General features: G+C 44.7%; 1 protein-coding gene across 2 annotated transcripts; it reads left to right on the forward strand.

Annotated features, from left to right (window-relative positions):
• The first annotated feature begins 332 nt into the window (after positions 1-332).
• On the forward strand, positions 333-15212 carry RHBG (Rh family B glycoprotein). Of its 2 annotated transcripts, none has more exons than XM_053370101.1 (10): positions 333-619; positions 3802-3988; positions 5237-5387; positions 6160-6307; positions 6803-6969; positions 8264-8401; positions 9540-9673; positions 10665-10789; positions 13584-13654; positions 14449-15212. In XM_053370101.1, the coding sequence occupies exons 1-10, from the start codon at positions 430-432 to the stop codon at positions 14527-14529; spliced, it is 1392 nt and encodes a 463-aa protein (XP_053226076.1). In that variant the 5' UTR covers positions 333-429; the 3' UTR covers positions 14530-15212. The 2 variants fall into 2 exon arrangements, with proteins under 2 accessions (XP_053226076.1, XP_053226075.1); XM_053370100.1 differs by having other exon boundaries at positions 334-619; positions 10665-10786; positions 13581-13654.
• Positions 15213-18739: the final 3527 nt, after the last annotated feature.

Genomic DNA, 18739 nt, shown 5'->3' on the forward strand with positions numbered 1-18739 from the left:
TTTGATTATACGTTTTAGGGAATAAATGTGGGATACGCCTTTGTTTTAAAAACCCTCTTGATTATTTCGTCATGCCAAAGACCCCTCCTCTCTCAAGGTAAGTGTTTCTGGGGGTTTGAGGTGGGGTGGGTGCACGTCTTTCGCCTCTGTTTGGCTGCAGCGGCATCAACGGTTGCCTGGAGGCCTTTTGGAGTCGCTCCTCCCTTCCAGGGTGTCCTCTCCACGCTGCCTGCCACCTCCCTTGAAGCAAGTGGCTTTTTGCCAGGCCTGAGCAACCACTGAACATTTCCTGGGAGTGCGATGGGTGGGGCTCCCCTGAGAACTCATTGACTGGAAGGTGGGGCTTGGCACGGCACCTGTGACTGCTTTCACTTTCCTCTTTCTTTCTCTCCTTTCCTGCTTTCCTGGTCGCTTCTCCCTTTCCCCACAATGTCAGGGCACACCACCAACCTAAGGCTCAAGCTCCCCATCGCCTGTGTTTTCCTTCAGTTCCTGACTATTCTCCTCTTCGCCCTCTTCGTCCAGTATGATGCCGAAACAAGCGCCAAGCTCTGGCACGAGGAACTGGCTCTCCGCAACAAGAGCCACCTGCAGAACGAGTTCTATTTGCGCTACCCAAGTGAGTATTCACTGGTTTTGTTTTATTTTGTCTCTATCCCACTTTCCTCCCAGGAATCAAAGCTGCTCACAAAAATTAAAACAAGCAGGGGAGGAAACACAGAAAGGTAAAACATATATAAGACAAATAGTTGGAAAATAATTATTATTGCTGTTATTATTAGTATAGATGTATACGCCTCCTTTTCCCCGATGGGATTGAAGGCGGCTTACAGATACAGTGGTACCTTGGAAGTCGAACAGAATCCATTCCGGAAGTCGGTTTGACTTCCAAAACAGTTCAGAAACCAAAGCACGGCTCCTGCAGCCAATCGGAAATTGCGGGATTCACAACAGACGTTCAGGTTCCAAAGAACGTTCACAAACTGGAACAATCGCTTCCAGGTTTGCAGCGTTCTGGACCCAAAACGTTCATCTTGCAAGTCATTCGAGATCCAAGGTAGGACTGTAAAAGCAAGAACCAGTGAAATTGTAGGAAAAAACAATCATTACAAAATAAACATTGATAGATTTAAAACTGTATACACATATAAAATCAGTTTAAAACATACAAATAACCAAAATAAAAATAGCACAGCACCAGCCCTTTCTTTAAAAGCAGTCAGTTCCTAAAAGAATAGGAAAGTCTTCACCTGCCGGTGGAAGGACGACAAGGAGGGTGACAGTCTGGCTTCTTTAGGGAGGGAGTTCCAAAATCTGGGAGCAGCCACTGAGAAGGCCCTCTATTGCATCCCCACCAAGTATAAATGTGAGGGTGGCAGGACTGAGAGGCAGGTCTCCCGTGAAGATCTCAGAGCCCGGGCAGGTTTGTATGGGAAGATACAGTCTTTCAGATATCCTAGACTTAAGCCAAAGTCTCTCCATTTTTTAATCCATTCATTTATTTTGTAAAATATCTCTACTGTTTGATTGTGTTATAAAAACCCAGAACACCCCTCAATGTGATTTACAAAAAGAATAAAACTAAAAAACGGTCAGTAAAAACAGTTAAGAGCAACTATTTAAAACATTCAAATAACAATTAGGATTATTAATAAGCTAAAAACGGATTAAAACACTTGCCAACATTCTACAGATCTGGACAGGTTTGTCTAGACAGAAATGTTTTAAGCAGTCATCGAAAAGGGTAGGCTGCTGCTTGATGTCAGTAGGCATGGAGCTCCATATATTATTGAAAAATAGCATTTAAAAATGCATTGTATTCAGGAAACTTGATTGCCAAAAAAAGAGAATATATTATAAGTGATTATTAAAATCCTGACAGATTTTTGCGAAGGGTTTTTATTTTATTTTAAAACAAATTGTTGGCTGATGTGGAAATATTACAAGCTGAAGGCTGCAGAAATGAGAAACTGAAATTGTCAGAGTCATCCATCTTTAAACATAACAGAGTCAAATTATATCCAGTTTACTGAAATCTGGCCCCCACCCCCTTTTCCTGAATTTAACCCTGAGCCCCTAAGGCCTGTTCACACAGGGATATATATTTACTCGTGTATTGAAAATATTTCTAGACCACTTTTCATCCAAGCAGACTTCTGGATAGCAATAATATAATGGGGGTGAGCTGTGGCTCAGTGGAAGAGCCTAGGTGTATAAGGTGGAAGAGTGTCTAGGTGTATAAGATTATGTCTAATAATATGTATAATATGCAAGAGTTGTTCATATTTTTATCAGAACTGTACAGAAAAACTCACTTCCCACCACAATTAAGGAGCAAGCAGTGGATTGGAAAATCCCATCCCTGGTTGCTTGTGAATCCCTGCAATTCTAACTTTCTGCAGCTTTTACTGGTTACAATTGAAGTGAAAAGGTGCTCCTGGAGACCCATCCCCATTTAAGGAGATCAGCTGCCGCATAACTGAAGGTATCCACATGGTTATCGGCCTTTAAAAGGTTGCAAGGTTACTGCAAAAGGAAGCCGACAGTTGTTCTGTTTGCAGACTGCAATGGCTCCTGTGTGTGTATTGGATCTTATCAGCACACGTATTCTCATTCGCTATCAGAGAAAACTCTTTGAAGCTGGCTGTGCATACATGGCGAGTGTACATTTCAGCCTTGGAATCTAGTTGAACAGGCAAAGGTCTTTTGTAGGCGGCCTTCCTGGGTAACCGCATTTGGAATACAGTGGTAAATTGGTTCTCAAACTTAATCCGTTCCGGAAGTCATTCCAAAACCAAGGCATTCCAAAACCAAGGTGCACTTTCCCCTAGAAAGTAATGCAGAACAGATTAATCCATTCCAGACTTTTAAAAACAACCCCTAAAACAGCAGTTTGACATGAATTTTACTAACAAGAGCATTGATCCATAAAATGAAAGCAGTAATCAATGTACTGTCCTATAAAATAAATAAGACAGTATTGTAGATGATAAAAATTAAAATTATTTTTTTTCTTACCAGCACTGATGATAGTCATTGTTTGGATGGGGGGCTTTTATCCATTTTCGTAGTCACACAATCAATCAATCAGTAGTTGAACTGGTTTCAACACAGTCACAAAAACAAATTAACCCAAAAAGCCTCAAAAACAAAAATGCAAAATAAATAGCAAAAGAGCCAAACTTAATTCATTCTGGAAGTCCCTTTGACTTCTGAAATGTTCGAAAACCAACGCGCAGCTTCTGATTGGTGCAGGTGCCCAGGAAACAATAGCCAACAGCCTATTTGTTTGGTTTCCGAAAAACATTCAAAAACTGGAACGTTTACTTCTGGGTTTTCGGTGTTTGAGTACCAAGGTACCACTGTACTGTGACTGCACTGGGAATGCTGTGCACAGTTCTGGTTGCCTTGCCTCAAAAAGGATATTACAGAGTTGGAAAAGGTTCAGAAAAGGGCAACCGAAATGATTGAGGGGATGGAGCAAATCCCCTTATGAAGAAAGGTTGCAGCGTTTGTTATTTTTTAGTTTAGAGAAAAGGGAAGTGAGAGGTGACATGATGGACGTTTATAAAATTATGCATGGCATGGAGAAAGTGGGCAAAGAAAAGCTTTCCACCCTCTGTCAAAACACTAGAACTCATGGACACCCGATGAAATTGAATGTCAGAAGATTCAGAACAGGTAAAAGAAAGTATTTCTTCATGCAGGACGTGGTTAATCTGTGGAACTCCCTCCCACAAGACACAGCAACGGGCATTTGTGCTCACATTTTAAACCAGTCCATTTCTCACCCTGATCCAGGTTTCCAAGATGTTCACACTATGATCTTTGTTGGGTTTGGCTTCTTGATGACCTTCCTGAAACGGTACAGCTTTGGGGGTGTGGCCTTCAACTTCCTGACAGCTGCCTTTGCGATCCAGTGGGCTATCCTCATCCAGGGCTTTTTCCATTCCTTCCATAATGGCAAAATCCACATTGGAATAGAAAGGTGAGCAAAGTGGCTCCTTCTCCAAGCTGCTTGGCCTTAGGAAAGGTCCTTAGAGACTCAATTTCAGCCAGGGAGAGAGCAAGAGACCAGTTCAGGAAAGCTTGATGCCATCTTTGAGGTCTGGGGACCCAGGGGGCAGTGGTTTGGTGTAAGAAGGAGGGTGGGAGGAAAGGACAACATAAACAGTTCATGTTAACAAATGTTTAACAAGATACCTGCGAAAGTCAAAAGTAGGGGCAATGATTTACTGGAAACAGGTATCAGAAAGTAGGTGCTGTCCCTGGGCAAAAGAGACAATTGTGTGGTTATAGGTGAGGGTGGGGGTCAGTCTGGATGATGCTCTGGGTCCCTTCTGCACCTGTTTAGAATTTAGTAGCAGAGGCTTCTGAATCAGCCAAACCAGTCCCTTTGTCAAGGTAATGGCCTTTTCTGGCTTGTGAAGTACAGCTGTTTAACATATCCAAAGAAGTTGTTCTGTTGGCACAGAGACAAATGGGTATTCCTTATACCACCTCGCCTGGCTGGATGCCACATCATCCTGGGATGGGCAACAATAAACCAAGAGAGGTGGTGTGGAAGAGCATTTTGACTGGTTCTGGAAGCTAGAGACAGAGAGGCTTGTCTTGTTCTGTGCTGGACCCAAAGTTGTGGCTTGGGGCTTCTCTGGAAACCTAATGGGGAAGCAAGATCTACTAATGCTGTGAGCCCCTCCATCCCACTCAGGTTGTATATATGTGTAAATAAACCATATATCCTGTAGACATCACAGTCTCCAGTGACCCTCATTTCAAGGCACCCCTGGAATCTCTCACCACTCGGAGATTGGGGTGTGTGCAACAGTATATTGTTACATGCCACCACCCCAATCTCGAGCTGGTGATAGAATCTAGGGGTTCAAGGAATTCAGGGCATCATCCAGACTGACCCCCAAACCCACTATTATATTACAGGGCTTGTCTCCCAGTGCCCCTTTCACCAGACATGAGCAGTTGCAAGCTTTCCGTAGCCTTTCAGAACTCCCCATTGGACAACTTTGATGGTTGTGTCGTGTAGGTCAATCCTCTGTGGATGTCCCTTCATTGGCCCTGAGTTAATTGCAGTTAACTTACAGCATTGCAGGGGGCTGGACTAGATGACCCTTGGGGCCTTGTCCAACTCTACAATTCTATAATTCTGTGACAGGGGGCAGGAAAGGGGGGCAGCCTAGACTGTCACATTCAGACTGTTGCTTCCAATGTTTTCTGCCAGCATGATCAATGCCAACTTCTGTGCCGGGGCAGTCCTGATCTCTTTCGGAGCCGTTCTTGGCAAGACGAGTCCTGTCCAGCTGCTACTGATGACCGTATTGGAAGTCACCCTCTTTGGCATTAATGAATATATCTTACTTAGTTGCTTTGGGGTGAGTCTTTGCATTAAAATGATGCTATTTAATCAATGTATTGCATTTGTGTCTTGTATTTCTGACAGGTTGCTTGAGGTAGCAATGTGTACATGCAACAAACATAAAATATTAGGAGAAAAACATTGCAATAGTGTATACATTAGTCAAAGCCACATACCAAAAAATGCTTATTGGGATAAATTCACACTAAAGCGCTGAAGAATTTTCATGAGGATTTATTTATTTTTAATCACAAATTGCTGCAGAAATGTGAAGAGATGAGAGCCAGTGTGGTATAGTGGATAGACTGTCATACAAGGACCTGGTGATATCAGGGTTCAAATTCCCTCAGCCATCATGAATCTCACTGGCTGACCTTGAGTTCTTTGGGGAAAGGTGGGATACAAATGCAGGTCATAATAAAAATAATAATTTAAGATAGCAATAAATGAGAAACTGAGAGAACCAGAATTGACAGATGCTTCTGTCCTTATCACTCTGTGGCCTTTGTGGAAGCAAATTCGGATGAATCCTGAATAAAGATGTTATCTGGAGGAACCCTCAAAGGATATTTCTGAAATTAATCCTGGGACTGGAACACCCATACTTTGCCTTAGCTTTCTGCTTCAGTTAATTTGCACATCCCTTTTAGACAGTAAGCCTGTGCGGGCAGGAGCAGTCTTGTTTTAATTGACTGTATAGGAGCGTAACTACTACTACTACTACTAATAATAATATCTGTGTGTGCCACTTTTGCAATTGTGTGCTCCTTTCTGACCTTCTGGCTCAGGCAAAGGATGCTGGGGGTTCCATGACCATCCATACCTTTGGGGCTTACTTTGGATTGATGGTGTCCAGGATTCTTTACCGGCCTCAGCTGAAGAAGAGCAGAGAACGAGAAGGCTCCACCTATCACTCAGATCTCTTTGCTATGATTGGTAAGAGCCACCACATAGGTGGAGGGTTGTTGCTGCTGTTAATGGCTCAATCTTATAGAAAGAGGGGAGTATTGGGTCTCGTTTTTAGAGAAAGAGGGAAATGACTGTTTTCTGTCCCAGAAAAATGAAATTAGGAGAGAAGGCCCACCTTCTAGTCCAGTACCTTCTCCCTCACAGTGGCCAGTCAGGAAATAACACCTTAAGAACCTAACAGAAGAACATAAGCAGAGCCTGGTGGATCAGGCCAATGGCCCATCTAGTCCAGCATCCTGTTCTCACAGTGGCCAACCAGATGCTTGTGGAAAACCCAAAGAATGGTCTGAGCACAAAAGAAACTCTCTCCTCCTGTGACTACCAGCAGCTGGTATTCAGAAGCATTACTGACTCTGACCAGCTCATAGCCGTCGCAGCTGGTAGCCACTGGTTGCCTGATCTTCCTCCATGACTCTGTCCAATTCTCTTTTAAAGCTGCTTACCTTCCTTCCCTCCATGCAGGAACTCTCTTCCTCTGGCTTTTCTGGCCCAGCTTCAACTCAGCGGTGGCGGCCCATGGAGACGACCAGCTACGGACAGTCATGAACACCTACTTCTCCCTGGCTGCAAGCACCCTTGCCACCTTCGCCCTCTCGGCCCTGGTGAATGGAGGGGGCAAGCTGGACATGGTGAGGCCAGTTTGGTGGCCTCTTTCGTAGAGTTTTGGGTGAAAAGAGCATCCCTGCCCGCCCCTGTCATACATTATATCAGGCTTCCTCAACCTCGGCTCTCCAGGTGTTTTGAAACTACAATTCCCATCATCCCTGACCACTGGTCCTGCTAGCTAGGGATCATGGGAGTTGTGGACAAAAAACATCTGGAGGGCTGAGGTTGAGGAAGCCTGCATTAGATTCTGGGGCATCCAGACTGTCATTCTTTTCTGATGGGATTAAATCACATCTTGGCAGGTCGACAACCCCTCTTCCCTCAAAAGACTGGATTTTTTGGCAACAAGGAAAGTGAAGGGGAAATGGCTTGCTTTCATGTGACATCATCTAACCTCCCAGCAAGCAAATCAGTGCTCATGAAATAACCAACACCATCTAATCTCCCTGTCAGCAAGTCAAAGAATAGATAGTCTGAAAGCACTTATGTGGGAATTAAATTCTAGTTCCCATTTATAGAGCAATGTGGAAGAGAGCCCTGGTCATTTGACCCTTTGATTAGTTCCCTTTTCCCTCCTATTAAAAACTACACAAGACACTCTCTTTTTAAAGTTTAAATAGCAAATAACTTTTACTCAGTGTACTTGTACTTGCAGATTAAAATATACGACGCAGGTAGTTGTTACTGTACTTATGTTGCTAATACATCTTACGTAGATTTGCATCTGAGATAAATACTGTTACAGCCTAGCTCTGAGGCAGACAGCAGCATAACAGAACATACCTGCTGCTCTGTTAAGGCTGTCCATAACTGCCATAACTGTACCAACTGAAATAACTGCCTCTGACGTATGACATCACAAGAGTTCTATAGCCCCTGTGAACATTAATCCTTTACTTAACATTTTGGATGCTTTCATCCCACACTTTGGGCCATTGATGTAAAGCAGTATCGTGCCATTTGAAACAGCCATGGCTTCTTCCTCAGAAGGATTAAGGGTGCTTAATTGGGGTAATTCCGCTGCAAAAATGTGCATGTCAGGCAAAAAGGCATGCCAATATGTGCCTGTTAGGTGAAATTTGCACTGAAATACCGATGGGGGGAAATAATTGTTGTTTATTTTAAAAAATCACAAATTTTAGAATGAAACGAGAAGCTGAAATAAGCTGAAATTGACAGATTTGCTCACTCCCTAGCCTAGAGAGCTTCCTTCAATGCAGGTTAGGGGGCTGAGTTTCCCCCTCGCTGCTGCACACCCTCCTCCTATCCTGCCTCACACTGAAGCCATTTGATTAACTATTGATTTTCTCTTACCAGGTTCATGTTCAAAATGCAGCCTTGGCTGGTGGAGTGATTGTTGGGACCTCAGGAGAGATGATGCTGACCCCATTTGGAGCCATGATTGCAGGGGTCTTGGCGGGATCTGTGTCAGTTCTTGGCTTCAAATTCCTTACGGTATGTTTCCCTCCAAAACAACAACAACAACTTTTGGGGAAATGCAAAGAATTCTGTGCCACAAGGAAGTGACATTACCAGTTTTCCTTGGACTTCCAAAGAAGGGCCACAGCTCAGTGGTGGGGCATTTTTACACCCTAGTCCAGGGGTAGCCCTTGTTACACCTTCCAGGTTTGAGCTCTAGATTTCTGAGCAGTCACTGAAAGAAGCTTCAGTAAATCATTATTCTTTATGCCAGCATGTAGGCCTTCAAAAAGGGGCAATAAACACGAATGGGGTGAGAAATCCATTGTCTCCCAAATTAGTTTAGATACTTCTCAGGACACCATAGAATCAGAGAATTATAGAGTTAGAAGGGACCCTCAGGGTCATCGAGTCCAGCCCCCTGCAATGCAGGTATGTCAGCTAAAGAATCAACGACAGATGGCCATCCAGCCTCTGCTTTGAAACCTTAAAAACCAGTCCCCCAAATGCCTGCATGACCAGGCAACCTCACCATAAACCCCACTAGCTCAAGTTTTACTGAACAACAAAGGCACCTCCTGCCATCATAAATACTGGGAGTCTCCTACAAGCCCCTTCTGGTTTCTAACACTGTACAGTGGTACCTTGGGTTACAAACGCTTTGGGTTACAAATGCTTCAGGCTACAGCTCCGCTAACCCGGAAGTAGTACCTCAGGTTAAGAACTTTACCTCAGGATGAGAACAGAAATTGTGCAGCTGCAGCGGGAGGCCCCATTAGCTAAAGTGGTACCTCAGGTTAAGAACAGTTTCAGGTTAAGAACGGACCTCCAGAATGAAGTTCTTAACCCGAGGTACCACTGTAATTGAAACGATCTGCCATGGGGACTAGAGATTTAGTGCCATTTAAAATAATAATAATAATAAGGTTCAGGTTCCCAAGATTTTGGGGAAACATTATGTGCGTCTTTGTGAACAGAAAGTGCCCAGCTAGATGGGCAAGTACCACCACACACAATCTTAGAGCCAGAGCTTCCCCAGGAGGCCACCTAGACGCTTGATGCAGGAAATCCAGGACTAGAGCCTCCTCAAGAGATGGCAGTCTATCTTGCGGCATGGAATCCCATCCATTCTGTGTCGAAATTCTTTTTGTGCTGAATGCCTCTTCCTCTCCAGCCCTTTCTGGCCTCCAGGCTGAAAATACATGACACCTGTGGAGTCCACAACCTGCACGGGATGCCAGGAATCCTTGGCGGCCTCCTTGGCGTGCTGGTGGCAGGGCTGGCAACAGAAGATGTTTACGGAGATGGGTGAGTCCTGGTGAGAGCCAAGTGGCTTAATGGTTCTTCCATAAACTTTTATCTATGGAACTGGCTCTGTTACAGGTGTCACATAATGCACGTTCCACATTTGTAAGAAATCAATCTTTTAGAGCGGTATATTGACGCTAGGCAGGCACCCAAGTTGTACTCCTTTTGGTGCTTGGTAAAAACATTTTTTTTTAATAATGATGATTACATTTATTACCTGCCCTTCACCAACAGGTCCCAGAGAGGGTTACAACGATTTTAAAATAGAGAATTGAAGACAGTTAAAATACTACATTCACAAGAATAAGGTGTGACCTGAAACATACAAATCTCAGGTGTCAAAGGCCAGAGCAAAGAGGTTTAGGCAAGCTTACCCAGTTATGTAGAATGTCAACATGTGTTTTTAGCTCATTTTTTATTTTAATTGTTTTTTTGAATGTTTTACATATATGCATGCATACATACATACATAAATTTATTTGTATGCGTGCTCTGGTCCATGGGGTCATGAAGAGTCGGACACGACTAAACAACAATGCTGCCTTTCCATAGAACCATGCTCAAGGCAGCTTACAACATGAAACAGCACAAAATTACAAACAAAACAAAAGTAAATAAATGTCTGTAACTGTTGTTATTGATAATTTTTCATGTTTTATTCTTCTTGTGAATCTCTCTGAGGCTTTTTTCTTACTATCAAGCGGTATATAAATTTTATGAAACAAATAAATGTAATTGGTGTGTTGGGGCTAAGGGTTCAAATCCCCACACATTGAGTGGCCTTCAGCCTATTATTCTCTCTCAGCCCAGACAACCTTACAGGGTTGTTGTAAAGATAAAATGGGGTAGAACCTGTTGGAGGGAGAGTGGAATGTAAATATGGATAACAATGTTAATATTAACCCAACTCGCTAGAGATCAGACTCCCGCCTGTTTTCCAGGCCAAGCTTGTTGATACTCACTCACTGGATCTTGTCTGTTGCCTTTGCAGCCTGGCGGACATCTTTCCTCTCGTCGCCTCTGGGAAACGGACCACCGCGTACCAAAGCCTCTTCCAGCTGAGTGGTTTGGGTGTCACTCTGGGGTTGGCTATGATTGGTGGGAGCCTTGTGGGTGAGTTTTTCCATGGCCAAAGATTTGAAGGTGGAGGTAACGCCATTCCCAACCCTTTGCAAGTAATGAGGAGGGGGGGCTTTCCGATTATTCAAAATATCTCTATTGTACTTTCCCCACAATAATTTCAAAAGCATCCCCAGCTCCCTCAACCATCCTTCACAAGGATGGACCCTTAATCATCTTGGTCACTCTCCTCTGCACACCTTCCAGCTTGTCAACATCCTTCTTAAATTGTGATGCCCAGAATGGACACAGTAATCCAGGCATGGTCTGACCAAGGCAGAATATAGCAGTACTATGACTCCCGTTGATCTGGACATTAGGCTTCCGTAGATCCAGCCTAGAATTGCATTAGCTTTTTATGTTGCAGTTTCCATAACCATCACCACCACAATGCCCTGGAATGATCATTTGAACCTGGCACTGTAGAGCTGAATAGGGAGTGTCATGGGGCCATTTTCCACACAGCCCTAGACGCAATAACAAAAAAATAATAAATATATCTTCCGTGGCAGTAAAAGTTCTCATCATTATCTGTCCTGGTGACAGAGTGGCTCCCCTAAATTTCACCAGGCTCAGCCCACCATAGATGGTACTACAATTGCTAGCGTCGCCCCCCTTCACTTCTGAAGGCAGAGTGCCTTGAGTGCCAAGAGTTACTTCTGGTAGGTGACTGTTTGCTACTCCCTAAGCATTTAAGATTAGGGACGCGGGTGGCACTGTGGGTAAAACCTCAGCGCCTAGGACTTGCCGATCGCATGGTCAGTGGTTCGAATCCCCGTGGCGGGGTGCGCTCCCGTTGCTCGGTCCCAACGCCTGCCAACCTAGCAGTTCGAAAGCACCCCTGGGTGCAAGTAGATAAATAGGGACCGCTTACTAGCAGGAAGGTAAATGGCGTTTCCGTGTGCTGCGCTGGCTCGCCAGAGCAGCTTCGTCACGCTGGCCACGTGACCCGGAAGTGTCTGCGGACAGCGCTGGCTCCCGGCCTTTAGAGTCAGATGAGCTCACAACCCTAGAGTCTGTCAAGACTGGCCCGTACGGGCAGGGGTACCTTTACCTTTAAGCATTTAAGATCATGCTAAAGGCCCATCCAGTCCAGCATCCTCTCATGGGAGAATTTGTTTCAACACTTTGTGTGCATTTGCACATCACATTGCCCTTAGTTTGGCTTGTACAACTTACTTGCCTCCATAGAGGAGCAGAGCAAAAAAATCTGTGTTGTACAGCCCCTCTCTTTGAGTGGTGAGAGACTCCACAGGTTTCTGTGCTTACCCAGGGTTTGGTGTCCTTGGAATGAAGGTTGATGGAGACCGTGGTGTCTTTTTTAAAATTTATAAATCTTTATTAAACATTCAACAATTACATACATAACAATGTGGAGACCGTGGTGTCTTTAGGATGCTTGGTTTTATTTACACATATATACAACTTGAGGACAAGATGGAGGAGCTCACAGCATGAATTCCCCAATAGATCTTGCTTCCTCTGTTAGCTTTCCAAGGAGATCTCCAAGTCATAGCTTGGGGTCCAGCACAGAGGCACACATGTCTCTGTGCCTCTGCCATCAACCAGAACTCAGCCCCCTTTGGCCTCTTGTTCCCCATAGGAAGATGTGCCATCTAGCCAACTGAGGTGGGAAAAGGTCCACCCATTTATCTCTATGGCAAACTCTTAGGAACGTAAATGGTACTCTCTGTGTGAGCCAGCCAGCGGAGTATGGTGGTTAGAGTGTCAGACTAGGACCTGAGAGACCAGGGTTTGAATCCCTGCTCAGCCATGAAGCTCGCTGGCTGACTTTGGCTCAGTCACTGCCTCTCAGCCTAATCTACTTCACAAGATTGTTGTGGGAGATAAATGAGGGGGAGAACCATGCACACCACCTTGAGCTCCTTGGAGGGAAAAAGGCGAGATACAAATGCAGTAAAAGAAATAAAATACTTAAAAGGCAAGCCAAACCAGTGTGACTGGTTCACCAGGTTTCCTCCTGTAGATTCTAACTTCGCTGTCACAGGTTTGGAAGGGACCCATGGATATCATTCAGATTCACACTCTAAATAGTTATCACTATTAAAATCATGGGAGGGTAGATTTCAAATTTTTGAAGGCACCACTTTTATTGCTACATAAAACCATTTAAAACAGAGTTTAGCAATGTTGGTTGCTGATGACAGTATTGCATGAGAAAATAGAGAAGACCGAATTGTGGACTGTATTGAACCAATCCATTTTCTCCATTCTTTTTCGAGGCAGAACCTTTTTCTTGCCACTGGAGGTCAGTGCAAGCTAAAATATGGATAAAGGGAGATACTCATTCCCAGCCACGGCCTCCTCGAACCAGCAATTTGAGGATGGACTTAGGCTGGATTATAAAAATAGAAGGGCTATTTTGTTTAATGTTGGAAGAACTCAGAAAGATTTTGGCCACATTCATACCATACATTTAAAGCACTGTGATACCACTTCAAATGGTTCCCCAAGGAATCCTGGGAGCTGTAGTTTCTTAAGGGTGCTGAGAGACCCCCATTCCCATCACAGACCCACCAATTCCAGAATAGTTTAAGAAATCAATCCTGCTTTCCAAGGAAGTATGGAAATTGTAGCTCTGGGAGGGGAATGGGGGGGGGGTCTCTTAACAACTCTCAGCACCCTTAGTTCCCAGAATTCTTTAGGAGAAGCTGTTAGATGTATGCTGGTATGAATGTGGCTTCATGTCCTGCATATGAAGGCAGCTTAGAGTTCTCCTTCTATGCCGTGACACACACACCCCATTCCTCCCTCTTGCGTTTCCCAGGATTCATCATGAAGTTGCGGGTACTTGGATCGCCGAACGATTCTCTTTGCTTTGAAGATAATATCTACTGGGAGGTATTTGAAGACTTTTGCTGTTTATTATTTGATCATCAATACAGTGGCATCAGTATATTATTTTGCCCTGTGCCCCATCCCACTGATGAAGTGACTGCTCCCATGTGACCCTTGAGGAGCTCTGCTTCCCATCTCCCTGTGTGGGATATTTAAAGGGCGGTCAAACCAACTATTCGTGTTTTGCTAGATAGGCACATGATAGGAGCTGAAGCTCGCAGAGTTTTCCTGTAAACTTGCTAAAGAGAACTCTGTGAGAGACACTCCAACTGTGCTTTGAAAGGGGGAGGACATAGCTGTATATTATCCTTCCTGCCTGGGCACACCCTCTCTTTCTATCTCTCTTCATCCTGCCAGCAATGTGAGAACAAGCTCTAATGCCATTTCAAGCAAGAAGTATGTCTTTGTAACTGAATTGCCATTTTAAGCCTGACTAAACAAATTTGCTGTTTCTGCTACTCTTCAACAAGTATTCTGTAGTTGTTATTTTTACCTTTTACAAGACTCTTTGTAATATTGTTATTTTAAGGGAGAGAAAGGGGGAGAATACCAGGAAAATCTAGTCTGCCTTAAACATCCTGGATTACTTAAACTAAAAGGCCAAAACTAGCCTAGCTAAGCTTCCATTTTCAGCTACAAAGGGGTGGCACTCTGCTGAACTCACAAACGTGAGGAAAGAAGGATAATATCTAATAAATATATCCTCTCCTAGCATCTATTCACATCCCAGCACCCATGAGGTGAGGGGGGTTGGGATGTTGGTGTCCTTTTCTCACCTGATCGCTCCTTCTACTTAGGTTCCTGAGGATCATCACAATGGCTTCCAGGATGTTGTGGTTGTGAGAGCCCAGGAGACAGACAGAGACTCAAGCGCCTGACAGAATGCTGCCATCTTCTACACAGCAGCAGGCAAAAAGGTGACAGCAAGGGATCTGCCATGTTCATGAGATCCCAGCCATTAGGAGATCTGCTCTGAAGTCAAAATACCACAAAGGTGGTTCCAGGGCTCCAGTCCCCTTAGAAGGCAGAGCCAGAGGACTTGCCAGATGGTTTGCCTGTGATGACTCTGTTTTGGAAAGGAGTGCATTCTGCGTATGCTCAGAAGCACTGCCTTGTGTGTTATTACTTTGCATATTCCAAAGGTGAGCCATGGCACCCTGAAACAGGTTCCAGCATTACACACTGATGATCCACCCTTCTCAAATGAGGCCCTTGACCCTCTGGACAAGAGGAACCCTGAAGCCAAGATGAAGATGAAATGGTCAAATCTTCGACCTGAATATACTTGCCTTCACTTAGGAATTTCTTCCACAAGACTGCCAAGGCAGTGCTCATTTCCTGAAAGGCTGGTGGCTAACTACTGCCATTTTTGTGGTATTTGTTCATCATCCTGTGATCCAAAAATACAACTTGGCCTTTCAACATAAAATCCTTGGCTAGCATGGTTGAAACCTTGGAAAGCAAACATCAGGACAGAAATGCAAACTCAAACTGGAGGTGGTCGTTGGAATATTTGTAATGATTTGATTACTAATATTTGTATTTAAATAGTGGAAACATTTGTGTGATGACTTACATATTTTTTTATTATGCCCTAAATCCATATAACTGAAGTCCTGAGAGAACCTCTTGTGCTATTTCAAATATCTGTTAAAATGACAGTTGTTTGCTCCATCTGTTAAAAACAAATGAAAAGTTTAGGATGTCTGTGGTGACCCTCGGAACCTTCTGACTGAGTAATAATGAGCAGATTTATTGTGGCAGACATCTTTGCCACAATAAATCTGTTAGTACTGAGGATGCCACAAGACTTTCTGTTGCATTTGCTGCAACAGATGAAATGCAAACTAACCCCTCTGGTGAGAGTCACCATGGCAGGGATTTTCAAGAAGTAAATCTATGGCTGGCACAGAGGCCTGATGCTGAGCTGAACCCAGAACTGAGTTCTACCTTTAGAAAAGCCCCAGGAGTATTTTTAGGAGGCTGCGGAGAAGCATCATGCTCTCCAGAAAAACACAGACCAATACAGAAGTCTCTCCAGGCTGGAATATTATTATGATGTATTCAGTTTATATACTGCCCTTTATCAAAAGATCCCAAGGCTGTGCACAATATTAAGAATACATTTTAGAGAGCATCAATAGTAAAAAACAAACAAACATAATAACAGACAACATAATAATAAAATCATCATAATAACACCAATACTGGATAGCTCAGTTGGTTAGAGCGTGGTCTGATAACGCCAAGATTTCAGGTTTGATCCCTATGTGGGACAGCTGTATATTGCTGCAATTCAGGGGGTTGGAGTAGATGGATCATCAGGGTCCCTTCCAACTCTACAATTCTGTGATTCTAACAGTGCCCCCACTCACAGTTTTAACAGGCCATAGATTATTTAATGGCTAAAGACCTGGGTAAAGAGGAATGTTTAGAGGAAGCTGCCTTATACTGTACTGAGTCAGACCACTGGTCCATCTAGCTCAGTACTGCCTACACTGACTGGCAGCAGCTCTCCAAGGTTTCAGGCAGGGAAACTTACACAGGTTTACTGGAAATGCCTGAACACGGGACCTTCTTAATCACTGGGCACCTGCCCTTTCCCACTTTCCCCCCAAAAGGCTGGGATATATGCTACATAACAGGAATTGAAGTTATGAAAAAGTTACGACAGTATTCTCAATGTTTTATGTCATGTTGTAATCTTTTCTCCAAAGGAAATATTTGAAACAGGGATAATGTTTCTCCAAATATTTCCTACTATCCCATTCAGTATCTGCCGCCCCCCTGGCAGTTCTCACAGTATATTAAAGTACTATCTGACATGAATTAAACCCTTTGACTTCTTCCTCTAATAACTTCATTTGCCACCCCCTGTTTTTGTTCTGGAAATGGGGTACAATTCTTACTAGATTTTTTTGGTATCTTTTTTGTATCTTATTTTATTTTTGTACACTAGTTTGATGACCTCAGGCTGTGCAGCAGTTTAGAAATTTGTAAAACAAACAAATCCCTGCCATATGGTTTTGCCATTTGGTATCAGAGCAGCAAAGCCACCACTAGATGTATACAGCTATTATTTCATAAATGACTGGCTTGCACCTCAGCGAAAGCCTCCTTAGGCCAAGCAGCTTCAGCAGGCCTCAAAGCATCCTGACTCTACGGCCCTCTCTCATCCCTGGCCAGTGGCCATGATGGCCGGGGCAAGGGACCCTCCTCTCTCCCTTTCCTGTTGAAACATGGGTCTCCCCTCCCTCGACATTTCAGGAGAGAGTCCACCGTGTCTTGACTGTGAGGGGCTGTGAGGAGAAGCCCATTTTGGCAGAAAAGTAGTGGAGAAAGGGAAGTAAGAAATAAAAAGCTCAGAGAAAGAATGGAAGACAGATACCAAAGACAGCAAATTGGGGGGAGGACAGGGGAGGACAGAGCATGATATTTAAAGGAAAGCTGGCATAAGCCTGAATCAGGCACCCTCCCATGACACTAATATCCACTTATTGTCCTCACACTTTTTATTTGGTGCTGAAATGGCTTCACAGGTTTCTTGGGGGAGGGAGGACTGTTGATGTACCCTGCAAAATTTTGCAGTTGAAAACAGAAATGTATCTGTACTGTTGTGGGGTGGGTGGTTCCACCCCAGGCCCAGATGGTGTCACTGAGAACTTGGTGACACCCCAAAGCCTGAGTTCTGGGAGTTCTGGTTTGAGGGGCAGGCTCCTTGGTGCTCTGTAGGCCCGGCCAAAGACAGTACTCTGCCTGAAGTGAAGAACAAGATGGTGCCCTGCCCATTCCATGTAGACTGGCCATCAAATCCCTACTTCAACAACGGGGGTCTCTGCACCTGAGGCAGCAAGTCAGGCTGTGTACACAGGTCCAACGGAGAGGGATTTAGGAGGAACAGCTCCCCAGCATCAGCCGTCTGAGGCAGTTGCCTCACTTTGCCTAATGTTAGAGCCAGCCCTGTTGCCCAACCTTTGCCTGTCTGTAGCTGATATTTCTAATGTCCTTGGCCTTCCAATGTCAAGGTTTGGCAAGGGCCCTGGTTTAGCGGCAGAGCATCCACCTTGCAGGCAGAAGATCCCAGGATCAATCTCCAGGTAGAGCTAGGAGAGACTCCCTCCTGAAACCCTGGAGAGCCATCGCTGCCAGTCAGTGTGAAGAATACTGACAGCTTCCAGTGTTCCTGTGCCAAACTTCCCACTTAGATTTGACCTTGGCCTTGGCATGCTTTCAGTTGAAAGCACCTTGCTGGGCAAGGTTTGTGTTACTCTCTTGGTGATGGCACCATACAGATCAGAATAACGGCGAATGAGCAAGGGCTGAGATAATTGGTGTGGAGGAGAGATAACAGCATGGATCCCGCTGTCCTTTGGAGAGTCCGGAAAAGGGGGAAGTCAACTGCCTGCTCTCCAAGTAGTGGCCCCCACTGGGCTTAGCCTAGTTGGGAAGCAGGCCTCCCCCTCCGCTATGTCGCGGCCCGCCATCAATGCCCAACCTTTTCATCCACTTCCCCTTTTTCTCCTCATCCTTTTTCCCACCCACTTGTCTCTTTCACTCCCACCCCCTCGGTGTCCTCCACATTCTTCCTCTTTTCTCTTCTGTCTTCTATAAACAATATATTTCAGTGTCTGGAGGAAGGGACATTGCATTATGCAGATTGGGGGGACGACGTTGCACGAGAGATTTCCCACTCTCCCAGTCCCCTCTGGCTCTTCCCTCCCTCCCTCCCTCCCTTGCCGCCACCGCCCCCCAACACCATCCCCCCCACCCCCGTTCTCACCAAAGTACTTTGGTTTCCATGGTACACCCAAGGCTGTCTGGATCCCATTTTGCATACGGATGAGGGAGGGAGGGGAGACATTATGAGCTAAAAAGAAATCCATCACCCAACCGCCGAAGAACCCTGTCGTTTTGTCTTGTCTGATGCGGAGTCTGATGGAATGTCATAAAACAAAACCCGCTCAGCTTCTGTCTCTGAGAGGCCTTTTTTTAAAAAAAGGAAAGTAATATGCCAATGGGTTGCTGTCTGTGTGGCTGGGCTAGGGAGCGGCATTCGCCTGAAGTCCACAAGGACCTCCACCTTCCACC

The sequence above is a fragment of the Podarcis raffonei genome, chromosome 16 (assembly GCF_027172205.1).
Source record: "Podarcis raffonei isolate rPodRaf1 chromosome 16, rPodRaf1.pri, whole genome shotgun sequence".
Taxonomy (NCBI): domain Eukaryota; kingdom Metazoa; phylum Chordata; class Lepidosauria; order Squamata; family Lacertidae; genus Podarcis; species Podarcis raffonei.